We start from the raw sequence: 24690 nt of genomic DNA, 5'->3' as shown, positions 1-24690 counted from the left end.
AATATTATTGTATCGTCCGTAAAATGTAGAATGTCTACAGAGTCGTTATCTCCATCACATCAATATTCTAAATATGACTAAATACTACAACATTACATTTAATATAAGGGTTGAATTCATTGTAGACATTAAAACTTAGAAAGACCATAAGTCTAAAGTTTTATACGTGGTCATAAAATTTCGAAAATGGATAAATTTAGGGACCAACATTGCTAATAACAATAAAAAAGAGTGACACAGATACAAAAGAGTAATACAAATATCAAACCAACACAATCATAGCCACAAGAAATCCCATGAAAACAAGGTGAAACATCATATTATTTCTTGAACTTTTTGATTCCAATTGTAAACCATAATCAGCGTAATACTGGTCTATCCATCCTTGAATGATTTTAACTTCCTTCTTTCGTTGTTCTTTCAGCCATTCTGGATCACTTTCTTGTGACGATTCAAGATCAAGGCAGTGAGTTCCTAATAAAATCAATGTCAAACAAACATATATGTATAACATAAATCAGTTAATCTTTAAAATATCATTCTATTCAATTTAATTATTAAATTCTATGACATAATTATATGTAGTCTCTAAACTTTAGAGTCTAAAGTTCCATTCCATTAAAAAAAAAAGAGAACGGCATACCATTGACCGTAAGAACAGCAACAATACTCTCCGATAGATCATCCAGAATTCTGAAAAATTTAAAAATAAACACAATATTTAATTTTATATATATATATATATATATATATATATATATATATATATATATATATATATATATATATATATATATATATATATATATATATTAGTTTAAAGTAATTAAGAGCTCAATTTAAATATAATATTACTATACTTACCCGCCACTGCTATAAGGGTCCTTCAGTCCATTCGAAAAAATTATATTGCCACCCGATCTTTTTAGAGTCAGTTTTATATTCTGTCATTAATCACACCACAACAGAGTTAATTTCTAATTGTTATTTTATTCATCTTAAAACTGAAATGTGATTTTTTATTAATAAATTTAAATGCAAATTTTTTTTCTTTCTTTGACATAGTAATTTTAAAATAGAGAAAATTATTTTCTAAAAACTATCTAAATTCATTAATATAATTTTGATAAGAAGAAAAAGGTACAAACCTGGCCTCCATAGTAACTAGAAATCCATTGGGGACGAGGTGAAACACCGTATTCATTCTTGCAGTCTTCAATGTAGTCATTTAAGTTAAAAGGGGAAGGTTGAAACATTGTATCTTTTCCTTTCCCGTATGGCATGATCATTTCACTACATGTCTATATCGTACAAACAAATCATATTATTTTTATAATATTAAAAATTAAATATGCATGCAAGAAATAATATTAGTAGAAAATATATTTAAAAATATAAGCTATACATAATATGTAAATGAGATTTTAAATATATCTATACCTGCCATCCCCATCCCACTTTAGTCTCTGTATCAATCTCAGGATCAGCAGATATAGTGTTACTATTTATGCATGTGCCATCCCCATGGTAAGAGAGTATACCAGAATAAATTTTATCCAGAGTATTCTTTTTGAAAGAACCTTCATCAACTCCTTTGCATATCAAAGTAATAGGATAATCCGGAGCTTGATTATATTGAGCTGCAGCGGCATACATCTGTTCTAAGTAGCTTGACAACTCAAAAGATGTTTCCAAGGGACTGCAAGAAATGGACAATATCAAATATATTTAATTTACACGCTTTAATCAAATTTATTCAAAAAAAAAAATAATAATCATACCTGCATGTATTGAATTTCTGACTAAGAATAGAAAGTCCGTTTGCCTCGGAAGCTACTCTATCAATCTCAGACCAAGAGTGTTTTATTGTTTCAAAGCATGATTTACTCACTTCCTGAAGAATGAGAAAAAAAAAAGTAATTGGTTACTTATATACTTTTTAGATGAAAAGAAAAAATATAGCAAAATAATATATTTAAACCAAAATAAATTATGATTAATTACTTTAAAATTCCTGGAAACAATATCCATATAAGCGTTTGGTTGGACAATATCATCAAGGTACAGGATCGGAGCGGAAGAGGCCAAAGCACCAATAGCCACGTGAGGATATTTTAACCTAAACCATGCAGCAAGCACTGCATAACAAAAATATTTCAACAAGACAATGATGTATAAGTACTAGGAAAAATGAAGGAATTAAAAGATGAGCATGTATGTTTACACCAATTTTTACACCTTAAGCAAATTACACCGTATGTATAGATACTTTAGTGTTGCATATATATTAAAGTATGATAAAAAAATTATAAAAAAAAATATTAGTAGGCATTCATGGAAGAAAAGACGGTGTAGATGTATAATGTAGTGTCATAATAGCATTTCTGTTAAAAGATTATTTTTAAAAGTTCAGTGGTAATTTAAGGTACGAAACAAATATTTTTTGTTTTACTGTTGTTGGAGAACTACAATGCAACTACAATATCATGTTTGAAGTTAAGTGTAATGGTAGTATTTAACTTAAATTCTCTGCAATATTAAGTATATTATGTAGGCCACTGCAAAAGTAATTTAATAGTTTAAAGAAAATATAGTTAGAGAAACTAACTTCCACCATATGATGCTCCAATGACCACTACCGGAGAGTTTTTGGCATTTAACGTGTTTTGGATGTATATGATTACTTCGGCATAATCCGCTAATGCTTGAGCCGAGTTGAAATATCCAAAAGTACTTGCGTTTTTGAATGCCTCTTTCCTCGACCCAAATGGTACCGATTTACCATAGTACCGATGCTGAAAGAAATTATTAGAATTATTAGAAAACATTATAAATAAATTAATATTTGAAATAGACAACTCAATACTAAAAATAGCTATAATACCTCTATATACACTAAGAGAGCCTTAAAGGTAGATGCATTGTCGGTCATAAATCCTATAGACTTAGGAATCACATCTATTGCGCACCCAAATAGACAAATATTGGAGCATTTGAATTCGCACCACTCCAATACTTGAAATTGATCATATACCGTTGATCAAATATGGTATAGCTTTCCTGATTAAACTTGTAATGATCCAAAGTTTGTTTATAAATAAATGTCTTCACGTCTTTAATCCCGATTGAATCCACATCTTGAATCCAGGTTGAAACCAAGGTTTTAAGCCTGGTCATTTATCAAATTAAATTAACCTTTACCAGAATAAAATCATAAATATTCACTATGAGGCAAATATTAACACATATGTTTTGAGTTGTTGTTGAGTTTAAAACCATAAACGTGTTAACACCGTGGACTAAAAAGTGTATGTATTTTGATTAAAAAGAAGTTTTTTTTTTAATGAATTTTATAACAATCAATATAATGAACAAACTTAACAAACATAGAAATTTATATACGGTACCATTTTTGCCTACGAGTTTTTATATTTAAACAATGTTTAATATTTTTTTAGTAATTACCACAACCAAGGAAAATTAAAGTTAACTTCATAAATAAATATATTATTAAGTATACACTATATACTTTTTAGTTTTCATCAATATTTTAGAAGAATCGACTATCCCATTATCAAACAGTAAAACTAAGATATCAGTTTCATTCAATTTAATAATGATAATTTTACAAGCAAAAATAAAACATCTTTCTATATAGTTAAAGAAATTCTTTGTCTTGATTTTGATCTAAACACAATATTACAAAGAATCAATATAGAAAATTTCCTTTTTTTTAAATGATGATTGATCTTATTTATTAATAAAACTAAAACATTAATATGTATGTATTTTCAGAGTAAACTTTTTTATACTTGCCTTCAATCAAATTGTTTTCTAATTAAGCACATTTTCAAAAATATTTATTTATAATAATTTAATTTAATGTATGTGTAAAAAATTACAATGTCTATCCATTATTATATTAAATTATAATCCTACCACTTTTCCAATTAAAATTTCCCCAAAAATTTCCCTTCCCAAAATTTTTATAATAATAAATAAAACTAAAACTGCGTTTAAACAAATTAAATTCACTATACCTACATTTATAGTGGGTTACAGTTACTACCAAGTATTTTACCTATATTCATATTTACATTGAGTTACCATTAATTAATTAAAAAAATAGTTTCATGTAACTCCCCACTAACCTTACACACCTCATGTTTTATGTAAATTTCACTAACTTCACCCATCCTCCTTAAATGCACAACTGTAAACATTTTATATTTTCTATTTCTCATCTTATTCTCTATCATTTTCACTACTTTTTTTTTTGTTAATTCTTAATTTTTTTTTTTGCAGGTAAAAAAGTTTTGTTACAAAATGAGGGTTACATGATAAATGTTAGAGTAATGCTATATGCTATTTAGTACGAAGGATGTTATAACACTTAAATCACCTTTTCTAATATCCACGAATAATATATATCCACTTCACTCTTTCTAAACCACTCTCCACCATTTTCTTTTGTGATGTTTTTTTTCAAATAATTTATTATATAAATAAATACAATTTAATATTATCTAATATTCCCCACTCTCACCATTCTTTTTTAATAGCTAAGTAAATAAATGTAAATAAATCACATTAACAACATGGGTGTTAGAGCTAGAACCCCACTACATCAATTGAAGTAGTGGCATTATTTTACCTAAGATTTAAGCAATTAAATTGTTAATATTTTTAATAAAATATAACTTATAAATATATTTATAATTTTTAAATTAATATATTTCTATATTAATTTAATAAAAATTATAAAAACTTCAATAACCAAATCAACACAATATCTCTCTTTTTAGGAACATGAGTAAGTAACATCAAGTATGTATAACGAGACAATCTTAATTAAACCTTACCTTGGTATCTTCAAAGAATGTGTTGAAGTGAGGTGGGCTAAATAAATGAAAAAAATGAAAAGGATGAAACGATACTGCTTCATTGGAAGAAAGTTGTCAACTATGGAAGCTCTCATTATGGAGAAGAAGGAGAATTCAATTACATTTGAGAAGAAGAGAGCATTCAACAAGTACCACTAATGAGAATCCATTCATACTAGTAGAGATATATAGGCAACAAATTTTCAGAGGACAACATGACAGTGAATCCATTCATACTAGTAGAGATATATATGCAACAAGTTTTCAGAGGACAACATGACAAAATAAGAAAACATGCCTACCTAATAAACTCGTTACCTCAGTATAGATAAAAGACATTTTTACATTATGTTGTAAGTATTCCTTTGTGAGAATAGTCATTTCAAGTGGGTCGGTTTGAAAGTTTCTTTATAAATGAATAATTATTAAAAGTTCCAGTCTGAATGCTAACTGATTTTTAGGAGAAATATTATTATGACACTACAACGAATTTGATACTACACCGGATTTGATACAATGGTTATATACTCTCTGTCTTTTCTATTAATTTGTTATTACACCTAATATATCTGCAATTAGGGTTGGACAAGTGACCAGGTTGGACGGATTTGGACCCAACCCAAACCGCAGGTAGCAATTACAAACTCATTTTCGCCCAATTTCAAAGTTGATTTAGATGGGTTCGGGTTAACGCGGACGAGTATTGCGTGTTAATAATTGTGATCCAATATTTAGGCCCAAAAATAATTAAACTGAAAGAGCCTCTTGTATTTACATAGACTAATCACTAAATATTAAGCTTAAGCTGGTTTTTTTTTTTTTGAGCAAACTTAAGCTGGGATTTAAAAAGTAATCACCACATAAACTAATCACTAAATATTAAGCTTAAGCTGGTATTATTTTTTTTACCAAACTTAAGCTGGTATTTAAAAAGTAATCACCACATAAACTAATCACAACGTTGACCATTATACATACTGGTTCAATATATTTCTTCACAAGACTAAAGACTTAATTACTACAACAATATCATTTAAGCCGGAATTTGACAAACATATATACAATACAAGAACATTCACACAAGCTGTTTCCAAATCCTGTCACAAATAAACCTTATTTTAGCCACACAAAAACCACATAATGCTATAATCATATTCATATATCAGAAACAACAATATCAGATTTCTAACGTATATCTCAGAGTTCAGCAACACTTCTGTAACTGAATTCACATAATGCATCATATATTCACATGATTCAAAATATGGAAATTAAGGCCTCAACCCAAAAAAAAAAATGAATAAAGCATACACCAGGATAAGAATAATAATATACAATTATTAATAATTTTATTTCAAGTACGACTAGAATGAATAGCCGATTAAAAGAATCAAAACAAGAATCATAACTCACAAGACACACAAGTATGTGTGTGTTTTGTGAATTAAGTTTTAAGTAAAGTGTTTAAGCCTCTGAAGTACAAATGGTCTCAAAACTCGGTGCAGGCGATATATGATCAATTGATTCTCCTCCTCAGTAAGTAAAGCCTAGTTACAAATAGAAAACAACAAAATAAGCATACAAAAAACAAGGAAGCTTAAATTAAAACAAAAACTCTGGTCAAGTTCTATATCGACAGGATTGGCCGATTGGTCCATAACTTATTTCATCAGGTGAGTTATTTCCCGTACTCTCAAATGGCTTATCAAATGGTAAAAACAGAAATAAGAAAAACCTGCAATGGAGTTCCAGTTAACAGCAATCTGTGAGAGCTCTGGTAGTGTTCCAAGTCGGCATTCAACTTGCAAGAGGCGTTCTTTATGCGGTGGCCTTCATCAATTATTATATAGTGTCAATGTACTTTGCTTAGCTTTGGTCTATCATGCTTGTTCATCAGATACTCATATGTTGTCAAAAGAACATTGAATTTTCTAGTGCCTAAAATAGGAAAGAATTAGTAAAGAACATACACAAGAATAAGTTATCGAACATATGAAAGGGGGTCAATACCGTAAAATTCAATTACTTGAATAACCAACGTCTTTCCTCCGGGCTCCAGCATAGATAAGAAGAGACCTGATTAAATTCATCGGCTACACCTCAATTTGCCCGTGTGTGAAGAACGAATCATCATGAAGTGATTGTGTATTCGATGGTGGCGCAAAATAGAATGGAGCGTTGGTGGTGGTGTTTAGGGTTCGTAACATTTTGAAGAGAAGAGGGAGGACGAATTTCTGGAAAGGAGAAATATAGGGTTGAAACTACAATGAAATGAGATGAAAGTACTCTGATATATCAAGAACAAATGTGGCGTTTAATCATTAATGAATTCTACTGACATGCGGACGGGTATGGTTACCCACGGATTCAATTTGCTGAACCGGACCCGCCACTATAGGCCATGCGAAACCGTAAATTGGGGCCGCAAAACCGCTAAACTGCTTGCATCCGACCCAATTTGTTTTTTTTGGTTTCGGTTTATGCGGATTGTGCCGGTTTTCAGGTCCCTGTCCAGCCCTATCTGCAACACTAAAACAATTGTGTAGATAGGCATAAGGTGAAGGAAAGTATTGTCAACATAGCATGGCTCGATTTTTAGTGGTGGTAAAGCAATTAAGTATTGTACTATAGTGCATGTTATTTACTCATATACTAGTATATGCAGAGTATTAATTTTTTTTTCCTATTCACTTCACAATCTTCCATCTTAAATTTTAAGAACGACATTCCCTCGGTGCAATAATTAAGCACTTAATTCATCTATATTTATTATACTTGTGGTTAGGGCCGGCCCAATTAATCAGGAGATCCAGTTGTAATTTAAATAGGTTTAAATTATATATATATATATATATATATATATATATATATATATATATATATATATATATATATATACCCACTTGTTTTTATGAAGGTCTATTTTAGCAACGTGTACCTTAGGGTGTATTTAAGTATTTTTAAGTTAAAACTTACTAAAACACACCTTCATAAAATTAAGCGGGTGTATTATAGCAAACCCATGTAGGGTTTGCTATAATACACCCACATATTTTTATGAAGGTCTATTTTACCCACATGCACCTTAAGGTGCATTTAACTATTTTGTAGTTAAAGCTTGCTAAAATAGACTTTCATAAAAACAAGCGGGTCTATTGTAGCAAAACCATATATATATATATATATATATATATATATATATATATATATATATATATATATATATATATATATATATATATATATATATATATTAACTAGTATGTTTATTGTCTTCTTTATGATCAACTCCAAACTCCACAATATTTATCAACAAATAAATTATCAACAAATAATTTATTAGTAGTCTTATTGTGAAGTTGTATTCCTATAATAAATTATTAAATTAATATTATAAATAAAGGAAATTAAAATTAATTTAATTATTTAATGTAATTACATTAAACAAAAGAACGATGTAACACATAAATGAGTAATTAAGATAGAATGAAAATTTATTTTAAAGGTAATAGTGATTTTATTAAAAGAAACTCTTCGTTTTTTTATTGACAAATATATTTGAAAATAGAGACTAGATATTGAATCCTTTAATTTAATAATATTATTATATTTAATTATTGACAACTCAATAAATTCTTAGATTGGTAGTATTTTATTATTATAAAGGCAAATAATAGAGAGAGGAAACATAGAACAAAAACATAATTTAATGAGTCTAAGACATTAACACAGTAGCACACTAACACTGACTCTTTTACACGCGGCGAAAAGTGCTTTCACTCTTAATTTTGTTTTTGAACAGAGTGTCTCTTTTTTTTTTCTTCTGATAATTATAAAAATAGGGCCCTTAAAATGGTGAGGCCTAGTGCAATATAACTTGCTGCACCGGTGAATGGCCGACCCTGCTTGTGGCCACCTAAAATGGGAGTCACATGTTGACTCTGCCATGCCATGTAGAATTATGATAGTCTCCTGTTTTAGACCTCCACAATCTAGCCCAAAACAACAGGTCTTGACCTAACACTGAAGGCTATAAATATCCTCTTTTACAAGAGGGTCAGGTAATCATTCACTTCCATTCTACTTACTTGCTCTCACTCTGAATCTTACTTTGGCATCAGAGTGTCTTGCAGGTACCCCCTATTCTTCTTTGAACTGACCAGAAAGAAGTTTATTGGCCAAGATTTTCGTCTGATCCAGTAAGATCAGTGGCACTGACTATGGGGAACTAACTGTTTCCCCATCTTTTCCTAAATTAGACCAAAGTAATCCAATATCAACCTATCGATCACAATGGTCAGCCAACACAGCGACAACGTGAACCATTTCCTCGTCAATAAAAATTGGGAAAACAATGGGACAACTGGTCCCGAGCAAGGTGACGCAAGGGACGGGCAGCCCGCCTCTCCCTTGTCCGAGGACACGGGCTACGATGTCGCCCAACAGCAACATCTCCTCTGCAACACCTATCAAGCGATCCTTGTGTCGTCAAACATGGACCCAACTACCACGGCCCTGCTCGCGGCCATCAACCAAACGAACTTCCTCGTCTTCCAACAGAACCAGCAAATTACGATGCTGGAGGCTGAACGCCGATCTCCAACCCCGAGGAAGCACTGATCCGGGCTTTGCACTCCGTCTCCTTGACGTGATCGCGACTTTACGTGTCTATTAATCTTATGACTGCAAGTGCACAGTCGTGTCGTGTAGTTTTAAAAGATATCGAATCCACAGGGACTATGAATCGATCTACCGTTATCTAAGGTTACTATGTAAAGCTAAGGCTACTAATATTTTGATTGTTTCTAAGGGGAAATGATTGTGAATACTAAGAAATATAATAATGGACAGATATCAGTATGTATTTCGTTTAACTTTAGGTGATCCGAAGGTCCATTGGCTAATGTATAAATTCGGTTAAAAATATTTATTAATTCAATTGATTAAAAGTCCTCCTCTCAAACTTTCGCTCTGTTGATTTAGACTACTATCCTAACTCGTAATGTACGCTTTCGCCATCCCATTAGATTTTAGAAAAACTTTTTGGAAACAACGTAATTAATAAAATGCTTGTTTTATGAAGTTGTTATCTATTTAAATCTCCTAATCTCAAACTTTCGCTCTGTTGACTCGGAACATGCTAATATCCCTAACGTACGCTTTCGCCATCCCGCTCGGGTGTAAAAACATTTTTTGAAAATAAATAAGTTCTAATTAGTTTTAATACGCTTTCGCCATCCTTAAAACTAATGTCCTATGTCTACTATCAAGTTAAAGATCTCAAACTTTCGCTCTGTTGATTTTAACCTTTGACCGTCTTAAACCCTCAAACTTTCGCTCTATTGGTTTTAAGACTCACTAATTAAATTAGACATACAAACCAAAGACAAGTGATATTTAATAAATATAATTAAGCCAATTTATTTCGGATCCCACGGTTAACTTACTTTACATACCGATATCTTAGTTAATTAGCCAGACATATTAATACGGTTAAGCATGCATAAATTAATTTGGTTTATAATAAAAGGCATGTTAAATGGCATACAATATATCATGCAAAAACAATAATAAATAAAGCAGTAAATGATAAACCTGAAATAAAATAAATCTGAAATAAAACTTGAATCTTGGAGTACTTGAACTTCCACCACAGGTTGGCTGGATCGTTCTTCGGAAATAAACGGGCAGAAATTTAAAACAAGGAATAAAAAGGATAAATCTAACGTAAGGCTAGATTTATAAAAGGTTCACAACAATTTCCGGTGTAGAAATTGTTGTGAGAAAATAAAACGGTTTAATTGAAAGCAGGAAAGAAAATAGCAGTCGCGGAATAATTTCGGCAGCACTTTGTTAGCAGAAAATCGGGCCGGTTGAAGTGAAGTAGCTGCCTCTATTTATAGCTGAGGGTCTGCAGTTGGAACGCGTGAAATGAGGGACGTTTCTTGACTGGGACTTGGAGACGTGCGTCTCCACTTTTTGAGGGGACTCCTTTGAACGACTTGAGACGTGCGTCTCAAGTGGAGAAGATTTAGGAGGATTGGAGACGTGCGTCTCCTCTTGATGACGTGGCAGAGAGTTGTTGGAGACGTGCGTCTCCTCTTGCTGGATTGAGTTGGGCCACGTGCAGATTTGTTTCTTCGTGGGCTGGACTTGTACTTTGCACATTTGGGCCACGTGCAGATTTGTTTCTTCGTGGGCTGGACTTGTACTTTGCACATTTGGGCCTTATTTGCACCCCCTTTTCACTTCAGCACCCCTTTTCGTCTTTTAGGCACAAATAGCAGTCATTTTAGCTCCATTTCTTCTCCTTTTCACAAATAGTCTCAATAAGAGTGTAAAACCTGAAACAAAGCAAATACTCGCATAATATCATAATAAAACAATATAATAAACGAAAAATGCTATTAATATTTATGGATTTCAAGCTAAATATACGATATAAAATCGTGTTATCAAATTCCCCCAGACTTTAACCTTTGCTTGTCCTCAAGCAAATAATAATATAAAGACAGGAGGACAGTGAAATGAAATACGCTTCCACCACGTCGTTCGGTCATACTCAGCTACAGAGTGTTTTTGTTTGAAAATTATGCGGCAGATCCTAGAAATAAACTTATAGTAGCGACACTAGACAACTCCCAGCGTGCATACCAATCTGAATCATGCCATTATAGCTTGACCTTGACTCGTCATCATGTTTTACCCTTTTCATTCGCGCACAGTCACATTAAGCCCATTATCTTGACACGCACATAGCAGAGTAGTCGGTTAGTGACTATGATCCTTCTTATGGAGTTCTGGCACATTTATGTGGTATACTCCTTAGCGCTCATCTGTAGATTGTGAAGAATCGGACAATAGTCCTTCCTACCAAGTTCAGTTCCAGATAACTTCTGAACCAATCAACAATGAGTTTTTAAATTCTTTGTATTTGAGATTTGTGACCGTTAGGTTAAATGATCTTGTGAGGATCACCTTACTTAGTAGGCACATTTCTATAAGCGGTTAAACACATAATTATTATTATAAGGATCATACACTTATATTTATCGACTCTCTGCGTAGTTGGTGTCTAAGACGGTGCCGACTGCTAGAATAAACTAATAGGGGTTACTTCAAAAATTAAAGTCGATGGTTTCGGTATAAGGGGTATTCAAATCGGTTACGCACACTTGGGGGTTTTAGAGTGTCGGGACAATAAGGGTATTGTCTTGAATCTTTATTGTGATTTCTATGCGTTAAGTATTTGAGTAGCTTCGTACTTCTCAAACGTGCGGGGTTATGCGTTTATCGTTTTGGAGTAAAAATTTTGTTATGGCCCAAGAAAATGGAAGAAATTGTAATAGCCACAGAATTATACATATAAGACTTGAAATTCCATAAATATGCTTTATTGAATTAGAAAAGAAACATTACAAGGAAAGGAAATAGACTAAAAGGAAATAATAATAAAGCGAGTAATACGACTCCCCCAGACTTAAATGATGCAGTGTCCTAAATGCATGTGAACTACTCCTCATTGTTGCGGTTGCGGAAACTACTTGCACCTCTTGTACGAACACGGTGACGTCTATCAATAGGAGAGTCATTTACACGAATGTTAAGATCATGCAATTGTGTAGCAATTTCGGTGTATTGACCTTCGTTCCTAATAGCGTAGTCACGGTGCTCTTGTTGCATCTCTCGAATAAACCTTAGTGTTTCGTTTTGATTTGTCTGCATAGCTTGAAAGAGTTGGTATTGGCGTTGAATTGCAGCATACATGGCATCAAGAGTAATTGGCGGAGGGTTGTTTTGAGGAGGTTGGTTGTCATCAGCTTGTGCTTGGTTGAATTCTTCTTCCATTGCATCCACAGGCTCATTATGATGTTCAAGTTGGTTATCTTGAGGATTATCATTAATAAGCCTCCAACGCTGAACGTAACGGATGTTGATCTGCTCTGGGCATGGCAGGATGACATAAGGAATTAGAACTTTGTTGACGACCAGAGTGTAGTGGCCATAATGACGGGGTGAAACCAAGTGAGAGTCACGGCAGTAAGTGAGATCGAGGGATTGAGCAGGCATCATAAGATGAGAGAGGGAGATGAGGTCATCATCGAGACCTAAGGCACAGGCCAAGGAGGTAATAATGCACCAAAACAGGAAGGGGTTTGTAGCGGGGGCGTTGATGCAGCCTTGGATGTGTTGGAGCATAAAAGGTGCGGCATTGAAACAGATATTATTTAGCGCACAGTATAAGAAAAATAATTCATTTTGCTTTACCTTGTGGTTGTTGGATCTTGCAAAAATAGTGTGCCCCAAAACACGTTGAAAATAACGTATAGCGGGGTTTTGAATATGAGAAGCATGTAGGGTCCTCCAACCGGTAGGAATTTCGCCAGTAAGATTAAACCAAAATTCGAAAGCGAGTTCCTCCCAAGATTGGCCATTGAGTTCTTGAAATATTGTGCGGTGAGCATTTGGTGCATTATTAAAATGCAAATACGTAGCGACTGCTTCTTGGTCCAAAGTAAATTCACGGTTAAACATCCGAAATTGGATGTTACCGGTTAAAAGTGGTTGATCGGAAGGAGTGTCGTAATTGAAAGAGATTAAGAACTCTAAGACGAGCGGCTCATAAGTTGGTACGGGTTCGGTACAGAGATGATGTAGGCTAGATTTTGTGAGCAAACGGGTGACACCATCTATGAGACCCAGAGTTTCTAGACATTCGATGTTCACGAATTTCGTGGGAACAACCGAACGTTCATAGAATGCGAAGTATTTGGTTCTTTGAGCATCGTTGTCTTCCTCTCGAAAGATAATATGTGAAAGGTCGGGAGGTGGCCTCTCAGGACGCACACTTCGGATGACTGAACATGGAGGCATGATGTGTTTGGAAAAAGATAGTGTGGAGAGTAGAAGAATAGAAAATGGTTTGGAGGTTGTGAAGAAAAAGAGTGGTGGTGGTGTGGTTTTATAGTGAGGTTTGAAAATGGTGGAGTAAATATAGAATTAAAATGAAGTTATGATGATGTTTGAATGGAATGGAGAAATGGGAAATGATGTAGAGTTAAAGAGGTGATGATGGAGGATGAATGAGGTTTATGGTGTTTAAATGGAAGAAATAATGGGGAGAATGAAGAATATTGAATGATGAATTTTGAAATTCAAAATTCAAAATTCAAAGAGGGAGAATGTGGTCTGCGTGGTCAAACGAAGTATGCATCCAGCTGCCCTTGGGAGACGCGCGTCTCAGGCAGTCAGTCTGCTGGGGGACAGGGTATGGAGACAGGCGTCTCCTGTCCTTCACATGCAGAAAGGTGGTCCCACAAAGGTGGAGACGTGCGTCTCCTAGCCTAGGGGAGTGATTTCCACGCATGCACTGGTTTGGACAGTTTCTAACAGGCATTAAATAATGTGATAAATTGTTCACAACAGTGTCACATTTTAATACTATAAACAGCAAAAAGAATGGTAATCAAGCTGAATATATTATATGTGTTCAGGAATATATAGCAGTTAATAGTAGTGCAGTATAACACAGTAGCAATAATGAAATGAAATAATGCATTTGAAATTAATACTGGTACTGAGTGTTGATGGAAACAGAATGTAAAAATGCAGAAAATAAAATTCTAAACTAGGAATTGGAAATTGCTAAAACTAGAAATAAAATCCAATAATCTAAGCGTTAACATCTAGCCACGTCTGTTGTTGTGCACATTAGAATAAATTTGTTTGAAAACTTCGTCGAATGGAGCATTGACGGTGTCGATGAAATCGAAGAAGTGCATTTGCAGAGTGTGTAACTCGTTGCGCACATGTTGTACTTCGTGTTGCAGTGCATCGATGGCTTGCCCATGCGTGTTCTGATTAGGAGCAGGCTCGATCCTCGGAGGAGCATTTCTTGGGGCCACTGATTCAGCAGAAGCAACAGGTTGTTGTTGCTCGACCTCGACGTTGTCATACCCCAAATTTGTCCTACCCTTGATTTCCAACTGGCTTAGACTTCTCATCTCATGTACATATCTCCCATTAAGTCATTAACATAACTCATGCATTCATATCATTTGTATTAATCAGAGACTAGCAAGGGATAGCTTTTATAGCAGAGAATCTCTTACCAAATGTGTGGATCTGAGGTGTAATCATGTGGCTCTTTGTTCATTGAAGTCCCCCTGGGTTGGGGCCCTCTCATTCTCAACTCAAGGCATTGTTTGAAAAGTGCAAGCTTGATGTTCATCTGATTATCCTGAATTAGGTTTCTTGACCAAAGTCAACGCAGTTGACTTTTTGGTCAAATACATTGATCAAGAGTCGATTTTATGGAGAGAAGTGGCCCGATGCTTGTGTGGAAGTGTTCAGTTGATTTCTATGGGTCAGAAGCGGATTAATCGGGAATTTCATTAAAATCGGAGGAAAATCAGAACAGTTGACTTTTGGGTCAAAATCGGGTCAATCACTCAAATACCGACTTTTGGTGGAAAATCGGTCAAGAAAAGTCAAGGAATAGATAAAATCGGGAGTTTGACAAAAATTACCAAAAATAGAAAATACCAAAAATGATAAGTTCTAACACTTAGAAAAAATATTGAGTTTTTGGCATGGTTGATCAGCTCACTTCACAACCATTTTACATGTACTTCTGGGCCTCGATTCAAAAAAGTTACAACATAAAAAATGTTCACCTCATGGAATACTACAAGTTTGCAGTTGGGGTCATCTTCAAAAATGCTTGAATCAAAAGTTGTTGAGGTTTGAAGTTGAACATTATCATTGAGACACAAGTCAAGATGCTAAGAAGATTCCTGGGCAGCGTGACACAATTCGTCGAACACGTGGTGTGTTGAATTTGAGCTTGATTATAGAGAAATATAGATGGCCACAAGAGGCAAACTTGGTATCATTCTCTTCCCCTCCATGTTCTCTATACAATTAACCAAGAATCAAATAAATTGAGTGGATATTGAATGATCTATGAAACTCCAAAGTCTCATCTTCATAAAATCAAAGTTACGCGTCTGGCTGGGCATAGAATTCAGGTCACGTGAGGCACTCAATCAAACACATGGCGTGCCACTTTCAAAGCCAATTTCAGAGACGTGTAAGCATTCTATTGACTCTAATTTGGTATCAAAATAATCTCATCCATTCCTTCTACCCTAAGGTCAAAGAATTACACCATTTGGTTACTTAATCGTCGAGATATGAAGCGTTGAAGTGAGCTATTGGTAATTTGTAATGTGACCGGCTAAGGTTGAACTGTGCACGCGCGTCCAGGGCATCTGTTCCCATCAGGTTTCATACAATCTTTCTTACACCTCCAGCCATCATTTCAAGGTGTCTCCAACGTCAATGTTGTTGTATTCCATGTCCTCTTCACATTGATCTTTAGACTGAGGTAAATGGTTGACCATGTCTAAAGCTATAAGCACATAAAGTGAGCATGTTGAACATATTGGCTTAGCAAGAGATACTAAACCTGTAGCTGGCATTTGCGCGGAATAGCAGCCATGTGTTGCAATTTTTACCATAAGCACCAAGCCACAGGAAGCATCACGTGAGTTGTTGATAAACCTAACAAAAAGGCTGCATGCATGAAAACTTGATAGAAGCTTACTACAAACAAGAAACTATTCACTACATGCTCCACACCACAACACCATACACACTCACAACCTCATTATATAACACGAGCTCCTTCACAAGCACAGACCTCACTCCCATTTTTCAGAATTCATTTTTCTCTCCTCTCCCTCATTTTCTCTCATTCATTCTCTCACCATCTCCTCCATCCTCACTCATTCCACCACCACCTGCCACCGCAACAACTTTCTCCGGCCACCCTAACTACCTCCGTAACAAACTTTTCCGGCCACCACCGCCACCCTAACCACCAGCTCAGCCTCCGTTTGCCTTCAATATCACCCTCAACTTCCATCTTCATCATCCTCGAGACTCATCTTGGAACGTCAACTCCACATATCTGAGGCTCGGTCAAGAACCAGGATCAGATCCAGATCAACAGCATCTTCGTCGCCTCGTTCATGTGAGTGAAGGAATCATAAAGATCCACACCTTGAATCAAGATCCAACTAGGTACGTTCCTGACTCTCTCTCAGCATGCTAGCAGCGTGAATTAGGGTGCGAAGTTCATAGGCTCGGCGTATGATTACTATGTGTAGCATAGATCATACATTGCATTATCATGACTCTTGAGAACGTGCTAGTTTCCTGAGATTGATTTGTGTGTGTGATTGAATCGTATATGCGAATGTCGTGAATGCGTATGAACCTATTGCTGTGATCAGAATGCGTTTTAGTGGAATTTATTCATGTGAGGATTTGAGAGATAGGTTCGGTTTATAGGATGGAAGAGGAATCGAAAGAAATGAAGTATAGATCCAAACTCAGTGGTGAATCCCGAGTCGGACGATGCCGGTCCTTTAAATTTCTGGAAATTTTGGTCTGATTCCGGTAGGGCTTTCGCCGGAGAAGATGACCGGAGGTCAACTCCGGCCGCCAACTGATGTCCTTGTTTTTTGTTCATGGCGGACGCGTGGCATCCATGCGGTGGCCTCATCTCCATATTATTTTCCTTCTTGTCTCATTATAATCATTGGCTGAGCATGGTGTTGGAGTGTGATTGGCTGAAATTCATTTTGTCCTGTAGTGACTTAAACCTTCCCTTGACCAGTTGATAAATGTTAGGAGGACATATTTTTGTTACGTTACTATTTGCTGAATAGAGTCAATAATAAAAATGGAATAATAAGATTGAATTGATGGTGATAGTAACATTGGGCCCTGGCGCGCTGGGCCTTGCCCTTTCTGAAAGCATACCCTCGTTTCGCTAACACACCCCATCTGCCAATGCATCACGCACTTTATGAACTTGGGCCTTTTGATGCCAGCCGCTATTCCCACCCCTTCTATTGCAGGCCCAGTTTTGCTTGTAAATAATTTTAGTTCATTTGAAAGTTACTGATGCACCCCCTGCTGTCTAGATTGTAGATTTTATTTTAACTTTTGTTTTCTTTTACTTTTAGCTTCATAATTCTTTTTTTACTCAAATAAAAATACATAAAGATTTGTTTTAGATATTTTAGGGTGCGTGAATAATTGTCACGATTTTTTTGTTATTTTTTTTCCAATTGTTTTTAGTCCCTTTAATAAATATTTTTCTTCACAATATGTTTGAAATTTCTTTGTTTTGGCACTTCTTTGTATATAACTCTCTAATAGACTTAGGTATTAATTTTAGTCTTGCTTTTTTATAGAACTAATTGATATAGGTGTGTTTGTGAATACCGTTTGTCTGCTATAATTCTCAATTTTATTTGTCGCATACTGATTTTCCTTTACCTATTCCATGCATAGTTTTTGTTGTTAATAAATTGTATAGTTTATCATTTTAAATCCCTTATATTAGACAACTTAGACTAGATTTAGAAATAGTTCCCTTCTTGCATTCTTTTCCTTTTCAACTTCTAAAATACTTAATAAATATCGATGAAGATCATACCGTTACTATATTTCATAGTAGGAAAGAAATGATTGGGGTGTAGGCCCCGATGTATGTTCTTTCCTACTTAGCGGAGAAGAAATGATTGAGGTGTGAAGCCTCGATGTATTTCTTAACCGTTGTTTAGAGAAACGATCGTGGTGTAGGCCTCGATGTGCATTCTCTAAATATTCACAAAAAAACTCTTTTTGTATCTCCTTTACTTAGCGGAGAAGAAATGATTGAGGTGTGAAACCTCGATGTATTTCTTAACCGTTGTTTAGAGAAACGATTGTGGCGTAGGCCTCGATGTGCGTTCTCTAAATATGCAAAACAAAACTCTTTTTGGTATGATCTAAGTCACAAATTAAATCCCCTTAAAAAACACCAATCAAAAACACTTCAAAAAACCTAATAAATGTTCAGACTTAAAACAAAAGTGAGGAAGTGATGCGAGACCTTGTAGTGGGTTCTCGTCATCGTGGAATTACCCTTAAAAGATACAAACCAATCTCTTTTTCTCCTTTCTAAGGGCAAGTTATCTCCGCTCTATTGCATCCTAGGCTGTCCCCTTGTGCAAGAGCGTGAGCGTTAACGCCGCCCAACTAAAAAACACAAAAACAAACAGAAAATCTTTAGCCGAGCTACGGTAACTCTGATTCCTGAAAAGGATACGTAGGCAGCGGGGTAGGGCCCGTGCGAGTACAATTCTTTATTTTCCCTACATTTTGCATTCATTTCGCATTTAGACATAGACATAGATACACACCCTTTAGATAGAAACAAACATAGGTGGATACCATCGAGTACGATGGGTGCGAGGGGTGCTAATACCTTCCCCTTGCGTAACCGACTCCCGTACCTTGATTCTCTGGTCGCGAGACCCTGTTCCTTCCTTTGCCAGGTTGTCTGATATTCCTTTCCCTTATGGGATAAATATATTGGTGGCGACTCTGTTCATTTTTCGCGAGCGTGCGACAGCTGGCGACTCTGCTGGGGATGTTGCTAGACCTGTTGCTGGTCCATCCTTAGTGAGTCGATCCTATCCTGCGTTTGTTTGTTTATTTACTGGGTGTTTATTTGTTTTTATGTCTATACCTTGTATATATGTTTGCATGTTTACTTTTCTGCCTGCATATCATGTTTATTTCTGTTTGCACATCATGCATATGGATTATATTCTGTGTTCCTTGGGGTCTTCTGTTCTGTTTTGCAGGTTGGGTGGGATTGTTCTATGAGGTAAAAGGCCCAATACCCAGGCCATGAGTGATACCTTAGGAACTAGGAATAGAGTGGCCATGACGGACAGAAGACGTATGTCTGATTGATCCGATCATGTATCCACGGGCAGAGCTTGGTTGAAAGAGGCAATATCGTATGATTACGCCTACTTTCAATCCTCTGTTGGCTTTTTTGACCTACCTTGACCTAGACTACACCCGTGAGTGGGGAGGGATATACATGACAGGTACCGTTGGTGACCGTTCTGTTCTGCTGATGACTTGTGTTCTCATGGTTTCATTGTGCCTATGCCGGACCTTTGATCCTGCAACGTCCGATCTTATCCAGAGGCAACATACACTTCTCCTATGTGGGGAAACCTCCATTGCATCATTTACATCATGGCATATTTACCTTCCAAAAAAAAAAAAAGAGAAAAGAAAAGAAAGAAAAGATGTAGTAAAAAAAAAAGGAAAAAAGAAAAGAAGAAAAATAGTATTATTTCTCATATGCATGCCATTTTTCAGGGTATCCGAGGTTATTACTTTTCATCCAGGATGGCTAGCAACGTGACCGCTACCAGAGAAGCTACAAGGCGTACTCACACTTACAGTTTCCATCGCGAAGGTTTGGTTCAGTTGGGGCAATTGGGTGGATTGATCACTGGTCATAATAAAACTGTGTTCACTAAGAATTATGGAAACATCTTGACTCTTTTGGACTCACACGTCGACGAATGGGGTTTATCTACTCTTCTTCAGTTCTACGATCCTGACTTGCGTTGTTTCACCTTCTCAGGCTATCAGTTGGCTCCCACTCTCGAGGAGTACTCTCACTTTCTCAATATCAAGATTCAACACAAGGTTCCTTTCGTGTGTGTCCCAGAGAAACCTGATTTGAACAACATTGCCAACGCTCTTTATTTGAGCATAGAAGACGTCCTTGGGAATTGGAAGAAGAATGGTAACACCCATGGTTTCTATATGAGTTTCTTGGTTGAGAGGGCCCAAGAGTTGGCTAACAAAAAGATGTGGGAGGCCTTCAACGCCCTTCTGGCCGTTTTGATTTATGGGATCGTGATGTTCCCTAACATTCACAAGTTCGTTGATCTGGCTGCTATATGTCTTTTTGTGGAGAAGAATCCGGTCCCTACTTTGCTAGCCGATACGTACTATTCTGTTCACTCTCGATATGGGAAAGGAGGAGCCATAAGAAATTGTTTGCCGTTGTTATACACCTGGTTTAAGTCCCACCTGCCTACAAGTGGTCCTTTCATTACTTCTACTCAGAAATGGCCTCAAAAGATCATGGGGCTTACCGAAAATGACATTGTCTGGGGTCCTACTGGGATGGACGTAGAGAAGGTTATAACTAGTTGTGGTGCTTTTGGCAATGTTCCCCTCATGGGAACAAAAGGTGTTATCAATTATAATCCTAAGCTAGCGCTGCGTCAATTGGGTTTTGCACTTGAAAACAAGCCTTCGGACAAAGAGATATTTGAATCCGTTTGCTTTGAGAAGGGAACCGATCTAAAAGGTTTAGAAAAAGTGGTGAGTGCCTGGAATGACATCCATACGAGTGATCAGATTTCTCTAGGTGAAAAGAATGCCGTTGCCAAACAAGCCTACACGGATTGGGTTGAAAATAGAGTTAAAGATCGCCTGTTGCCTTTCCCGAAGGTTAATCCATTGTACGAGCAGCCACCTAAGATTCCAATTGCCACTGTACCTGCTGAGAATCGTGTCCAGGTAGATATGGAATGCACCCAATTGCACGAAAAGAAGTCAGATGCGCAACCGAAACATTGTCTTGTGGACCAGAAAAAGGTTGAGTTGACACACGAAGCCAAAATGCTGAAGGGAGGATCTTCCAGAGTTCAAAAGAGGGCTAGAACCGAAAAAGGTGAAAGAGATACTACTGTTACTGTCGAAGATCACCAGAAGATCCTAAAAAGGGCCATGAAAGAGGCAGAGGAGAAACTCAAGCGAGAGTACCGAGAAGACTTGAAAGCTTATAAGCTCAAGATAGAAAGGGATGCTAGAGTTGAAGTAAAGAATCTGAAAAAGAAACTGGAAGAAGAGACCACTAAAAGAATGGCAATTGAGACTCAACTGAAAGGAAGTCACCTCCGTAATACTCGACTAACAGAAGAAAATGTCAAGCTCAGAGATCGAATGATGGAGGACATATCTGAGAAGGATTATCTCCCAGAATGCAAAGGATGTGACGAACTCAGGGAGTGTTGCAAGAAGCTAGATGGGCATTTGTTTCGCAAAGATGAGGTGATTCAAAGCCTTCTTAAAGGAAGAGATCGAGAAGCAACCAAGAAACTGTTTGATGAAACTAAGAAGTGGAGCGACGAGCACTTCAGACAAGGAGGACCTCTGTTTTATATTCAGATGGATTGATGTTTGAGTCTGTATGTTTCGACCACCACCAGACTTGTTGGATGGGGTCTTTTATTTCCCTTGCTGAACTATCTTGTCAATGTATGGCTTGCCCAAGTTTAAAATTCTTGTTATGAATAAAAAGACCTAGTTTCTCTTGACACTTATCTTTTGTCACATTGTTAGCTATTCTGGATCAATATTAAATCTTGGATACCCTGAAAATGACACAACACATCATATGCACACATGCACTCATACATTCACATTATCACATTGCATTTTTCAGGTTATTGCACAAGAAACTGATTGGGGTCCTTTTCAGCAACAGATTTCTTTCCCGACGACGAAGCTGACTTTCTTACATCCTTACCGCACCAGGAGTAACGAGAGAATCATGGAACAATTTGAACAGAATCAAGCGGCCCTCCGTAGGGATATGGATGTTATGGGGGAAAGAATGGCCCAACTTATGGAGACTCTCCATGCCGTCGTTCAAGGACAGGATGAACTCAGAAAGAGCGTCGCTAGTTTGGTCAAAGATACTCCTACCAATTCTGCTGACGGAGGGGTGAAAACTAAAGAGACTCCTATTAATGAGACACTGAAAGTAGTGGACGACCACCATGAGGTTATTGATCTTGAACATGATCTTACTGCTGAGTTGACTGAGACTGCTAAGATGTACCAAGCTCTTGAAGAACGTCTTAAGGCTGTTGAGGTTGCTAAAACTTCGAGTTTCGACACTGCTGCTATGTGCTTGGTACCTGGGATTGTTATTCCCCCGAAGTTCAAAGTGCCAGATTTTGATAAATACAAGGGAGTCACCTGTCCAGAGACTCACATTCGTTCCTACTGCCGTAAGATGGCTGCTCATGCTGAGAACGAGCCTCTGCTGATGCATTTCTTTCAGGATAGTCTCACTGGAGCCCCGTTGGAATGGTACATGAAACTTGAGAGGTCTAATGTCAGTACTTGGGGACAACTTGTCGACGCCTTCTTGAAACAATACCACTACAATACTGCTATGGCTCCCAGCCGTGCCCAGCTACAAAATATGTCACAGAAATCTGAAGAGTCTTTTAAAGAATACGCCCAGAGGTGGCGTGAACTTGCGTCCCGTGTCCAACCTCCTCTTTTGGACCGCGAGTTGATTGATCTGTTTATGGGGACTCTAAAAGGGCCGTATCTTCAGCACATGGTTAGTAATACTTCTCCTTCCTTTTCGGATGTGGTCATCATTGGTGAGAGGGTTGAGAACTGTGTCAAAGCTGGTACCATTCAAGGTGTTACTAATCCTAGCAACTCAAGTGGTAATGGTAAGAAGCCGTATTCTGGGTTTGTGAAGAAGAAGGAAGGTGAGACTAGCACTGCCTCTGTTGACCAAGGTCGAGCTCCTGCATATTCTGCTGTTCCACCTCCTTATTATCCGATGCCTTATGCTGTTCCAGGTCCGTATGTCCCTCAAGCATATGCTGCTGCTCTTCCACAACCATGGATGGCACCCCAACAGCCTTTCGTACCACAACAACAAGCTGCTGTTTCTCAGAATCGCCAACAGAACCCTAGGCCTCAAGGTCAAAGAGGTCCACAGAGGCAAAGATACCCTGACAGGCGTATAGATCCGGTTCCAATGTCGTATGCTCAGCTTCTTCCCCAATTACTTGCTGGTCAATTAGTGCAACTCCGCGAAATGGGTCCTCCACCTGACCCTCTTCCTCCTGGGTATGATGCGAATGCTCATTGTGAATTTCATTCTGGGGCTCCCGGCCACACAATTGAGAAATGCAGGGCATTCAAGTGGAAAGTCCAGGATCTTCTCAATGACAAGCTCATCTCGTTCACTCCTACTGGTCCTAATGTGCAGAATAATCCTATGCCTCCTCATGCCGGTGCGACCAATGCTATTGAGTTATGTGATGATCAGATCCTAGTGAGTGATGTTAATGAGGTAAGGATGCCGCTAGCAGTTGTCAGAGAGTATCTTGAGCAACAAAAGGTTTTGTGTGAACTACATGACTACTGTTTGCAATGTTCTTCTAACCCTGAGGAATGCGTTAGGTTGAGAGAAGAAATCCAGAAACTAATGGATGAAGGTGTTCTTAGAGTGGAAAGGGTCGTTCCTGTCGAAGATGTGGCTACTCTAGAGATACCTTACTATCCTGCTGAGGTGTCAAAAAATCAGAGTACTCCCTTGGTCATTCGTGCTCCGAGTACTCCCTTGGTCATTCAGGCTCCGAGGACTCCGTTGGTCATTCAGGTTCCAAATGCTCCTTCGACCCCTCCATCCTCGTCTCTTGTTCCTTCTCCTGTGAATGATTCCAAGGCTGTCCCTTGGAGCTATAATGCCGTGTATATTCGAGGGAAGAAATATGATTGCCCTCCAGTGGGTAATTCGAGCATCACCAATATTACTGGCACTAGTGGCATTACCCGTAGTGGTCGGATCTTTGCTGCCCCTCCTCCACTTCCTAAAGAGACCAATAAAGAGGCTAGTACACAAGCAAAAGGAAAGCAAGTTGCTGTTGATCCTCCTGTAACACGTAATGCACAAGATGCCGAGCAACTCTTGAAGATCATTAAGAAAAGTGATTACAAAGTGATTGACCAACTTGATCAGACCCAAGCCAAGATCTCCATCTTGTCTCTCTTGGTGCATTCCGAAGCCCATCGTGATGCTCTGATGAAAGTCCTGGCTTCCGCTCAC

The 24690-nt window shown here is 37.0% G+C and overlaps 1 protein-coding gene, 1 long non-coding RNA gene and 1 pseudogene across 2 annotated transcripts; 1 reads left to right on the top strand and 2 right to left on the bottom strand.

Annotated features, from left to right (window-relative positions):
• Positions 1-207: 207 nt before the first annotated feature.
• LOC131647796 (uncharacterized) lies at positions 208-5091 on the bottom strand (annotated as a pseudogene).
• An 897-nt stretch (positions 5092-5988) lies between these two features.
• LOC131647795 (uncharacterized) lies at positions 5989-7498 on the bottom strand. The gene is made up of 3 exons (XR_009297964.1): positions 6894-7498; positions 6619-6821; positions 5989-6430 (listed from the first exon to the last, which is right to left on the bottom strand). It is a non-coding gene; the product is annotated as an uncharacterized LOC131647795 (long non-coding RNA).
• Positions 7499-20153: 12655 nt separating this feature from the next.
• On the top strand, positions 20154-22292 carry LOC131650990 (uncharacterized). The gene is made up of 3 exons (XM_058920684.1): positions 20154-20337; positions 20482-21726; positions 22273-22292. Exons 1-3 carry the CDS (start codon positions 20154-20156, stop codon positions 22290-22292), a joined length of 1449 nt encoding a protein of 482 aa, XP_058776667.1.
• Positions 22293-24690: the final 2398 nt, after the last annotated feature.

Source organism: Vicia villosa, linkage group LG2 (genome assembly GCF_029867415.1).
Source record: "Vicia villosa cultivar HV-30 ecotype Madison, WI linkage group LG2, Vvil1.0, whole genome shotgun sequence".
NCBI lineage: Eukaryota > Viridiplantae > Streptophyta > Magnoliopsida > Fabales > Fabaceae > Vicia > Vicia villosa.
Note: the sequence above shows the minus strand (reverse complement) of the source record. Positions and strands in the feature narration are given on the sequence as shown.

What these genes read in the sequence shown, in the direction of transcription:
- LOC131650990 (XM_058920684.1), top strand. Translation starts at nt 20,154, where the DNA reads ATGGCTAGCAACGTGACCGCTACCAGAGAAGCTACAAGGCGTACTCAC. An exon ending in CTCACACGTCGACGAATGGG is followed by an intron (nt 20,338 to 20,481) that starts GTTTATCTACTC and finishes TGTGTGTCCCAG; the next exon opens with AGAAACCTGATTTGAACAAC. An exon ending in ACTGAAAGGAAGTCACCTCC is followed by an intron (nt 21,727 to 22,272) that starts GTAATACTCGAC and finishes TGCATTTTTCAG; the next exon opens with GTTATTGCACAAGAAACTGA.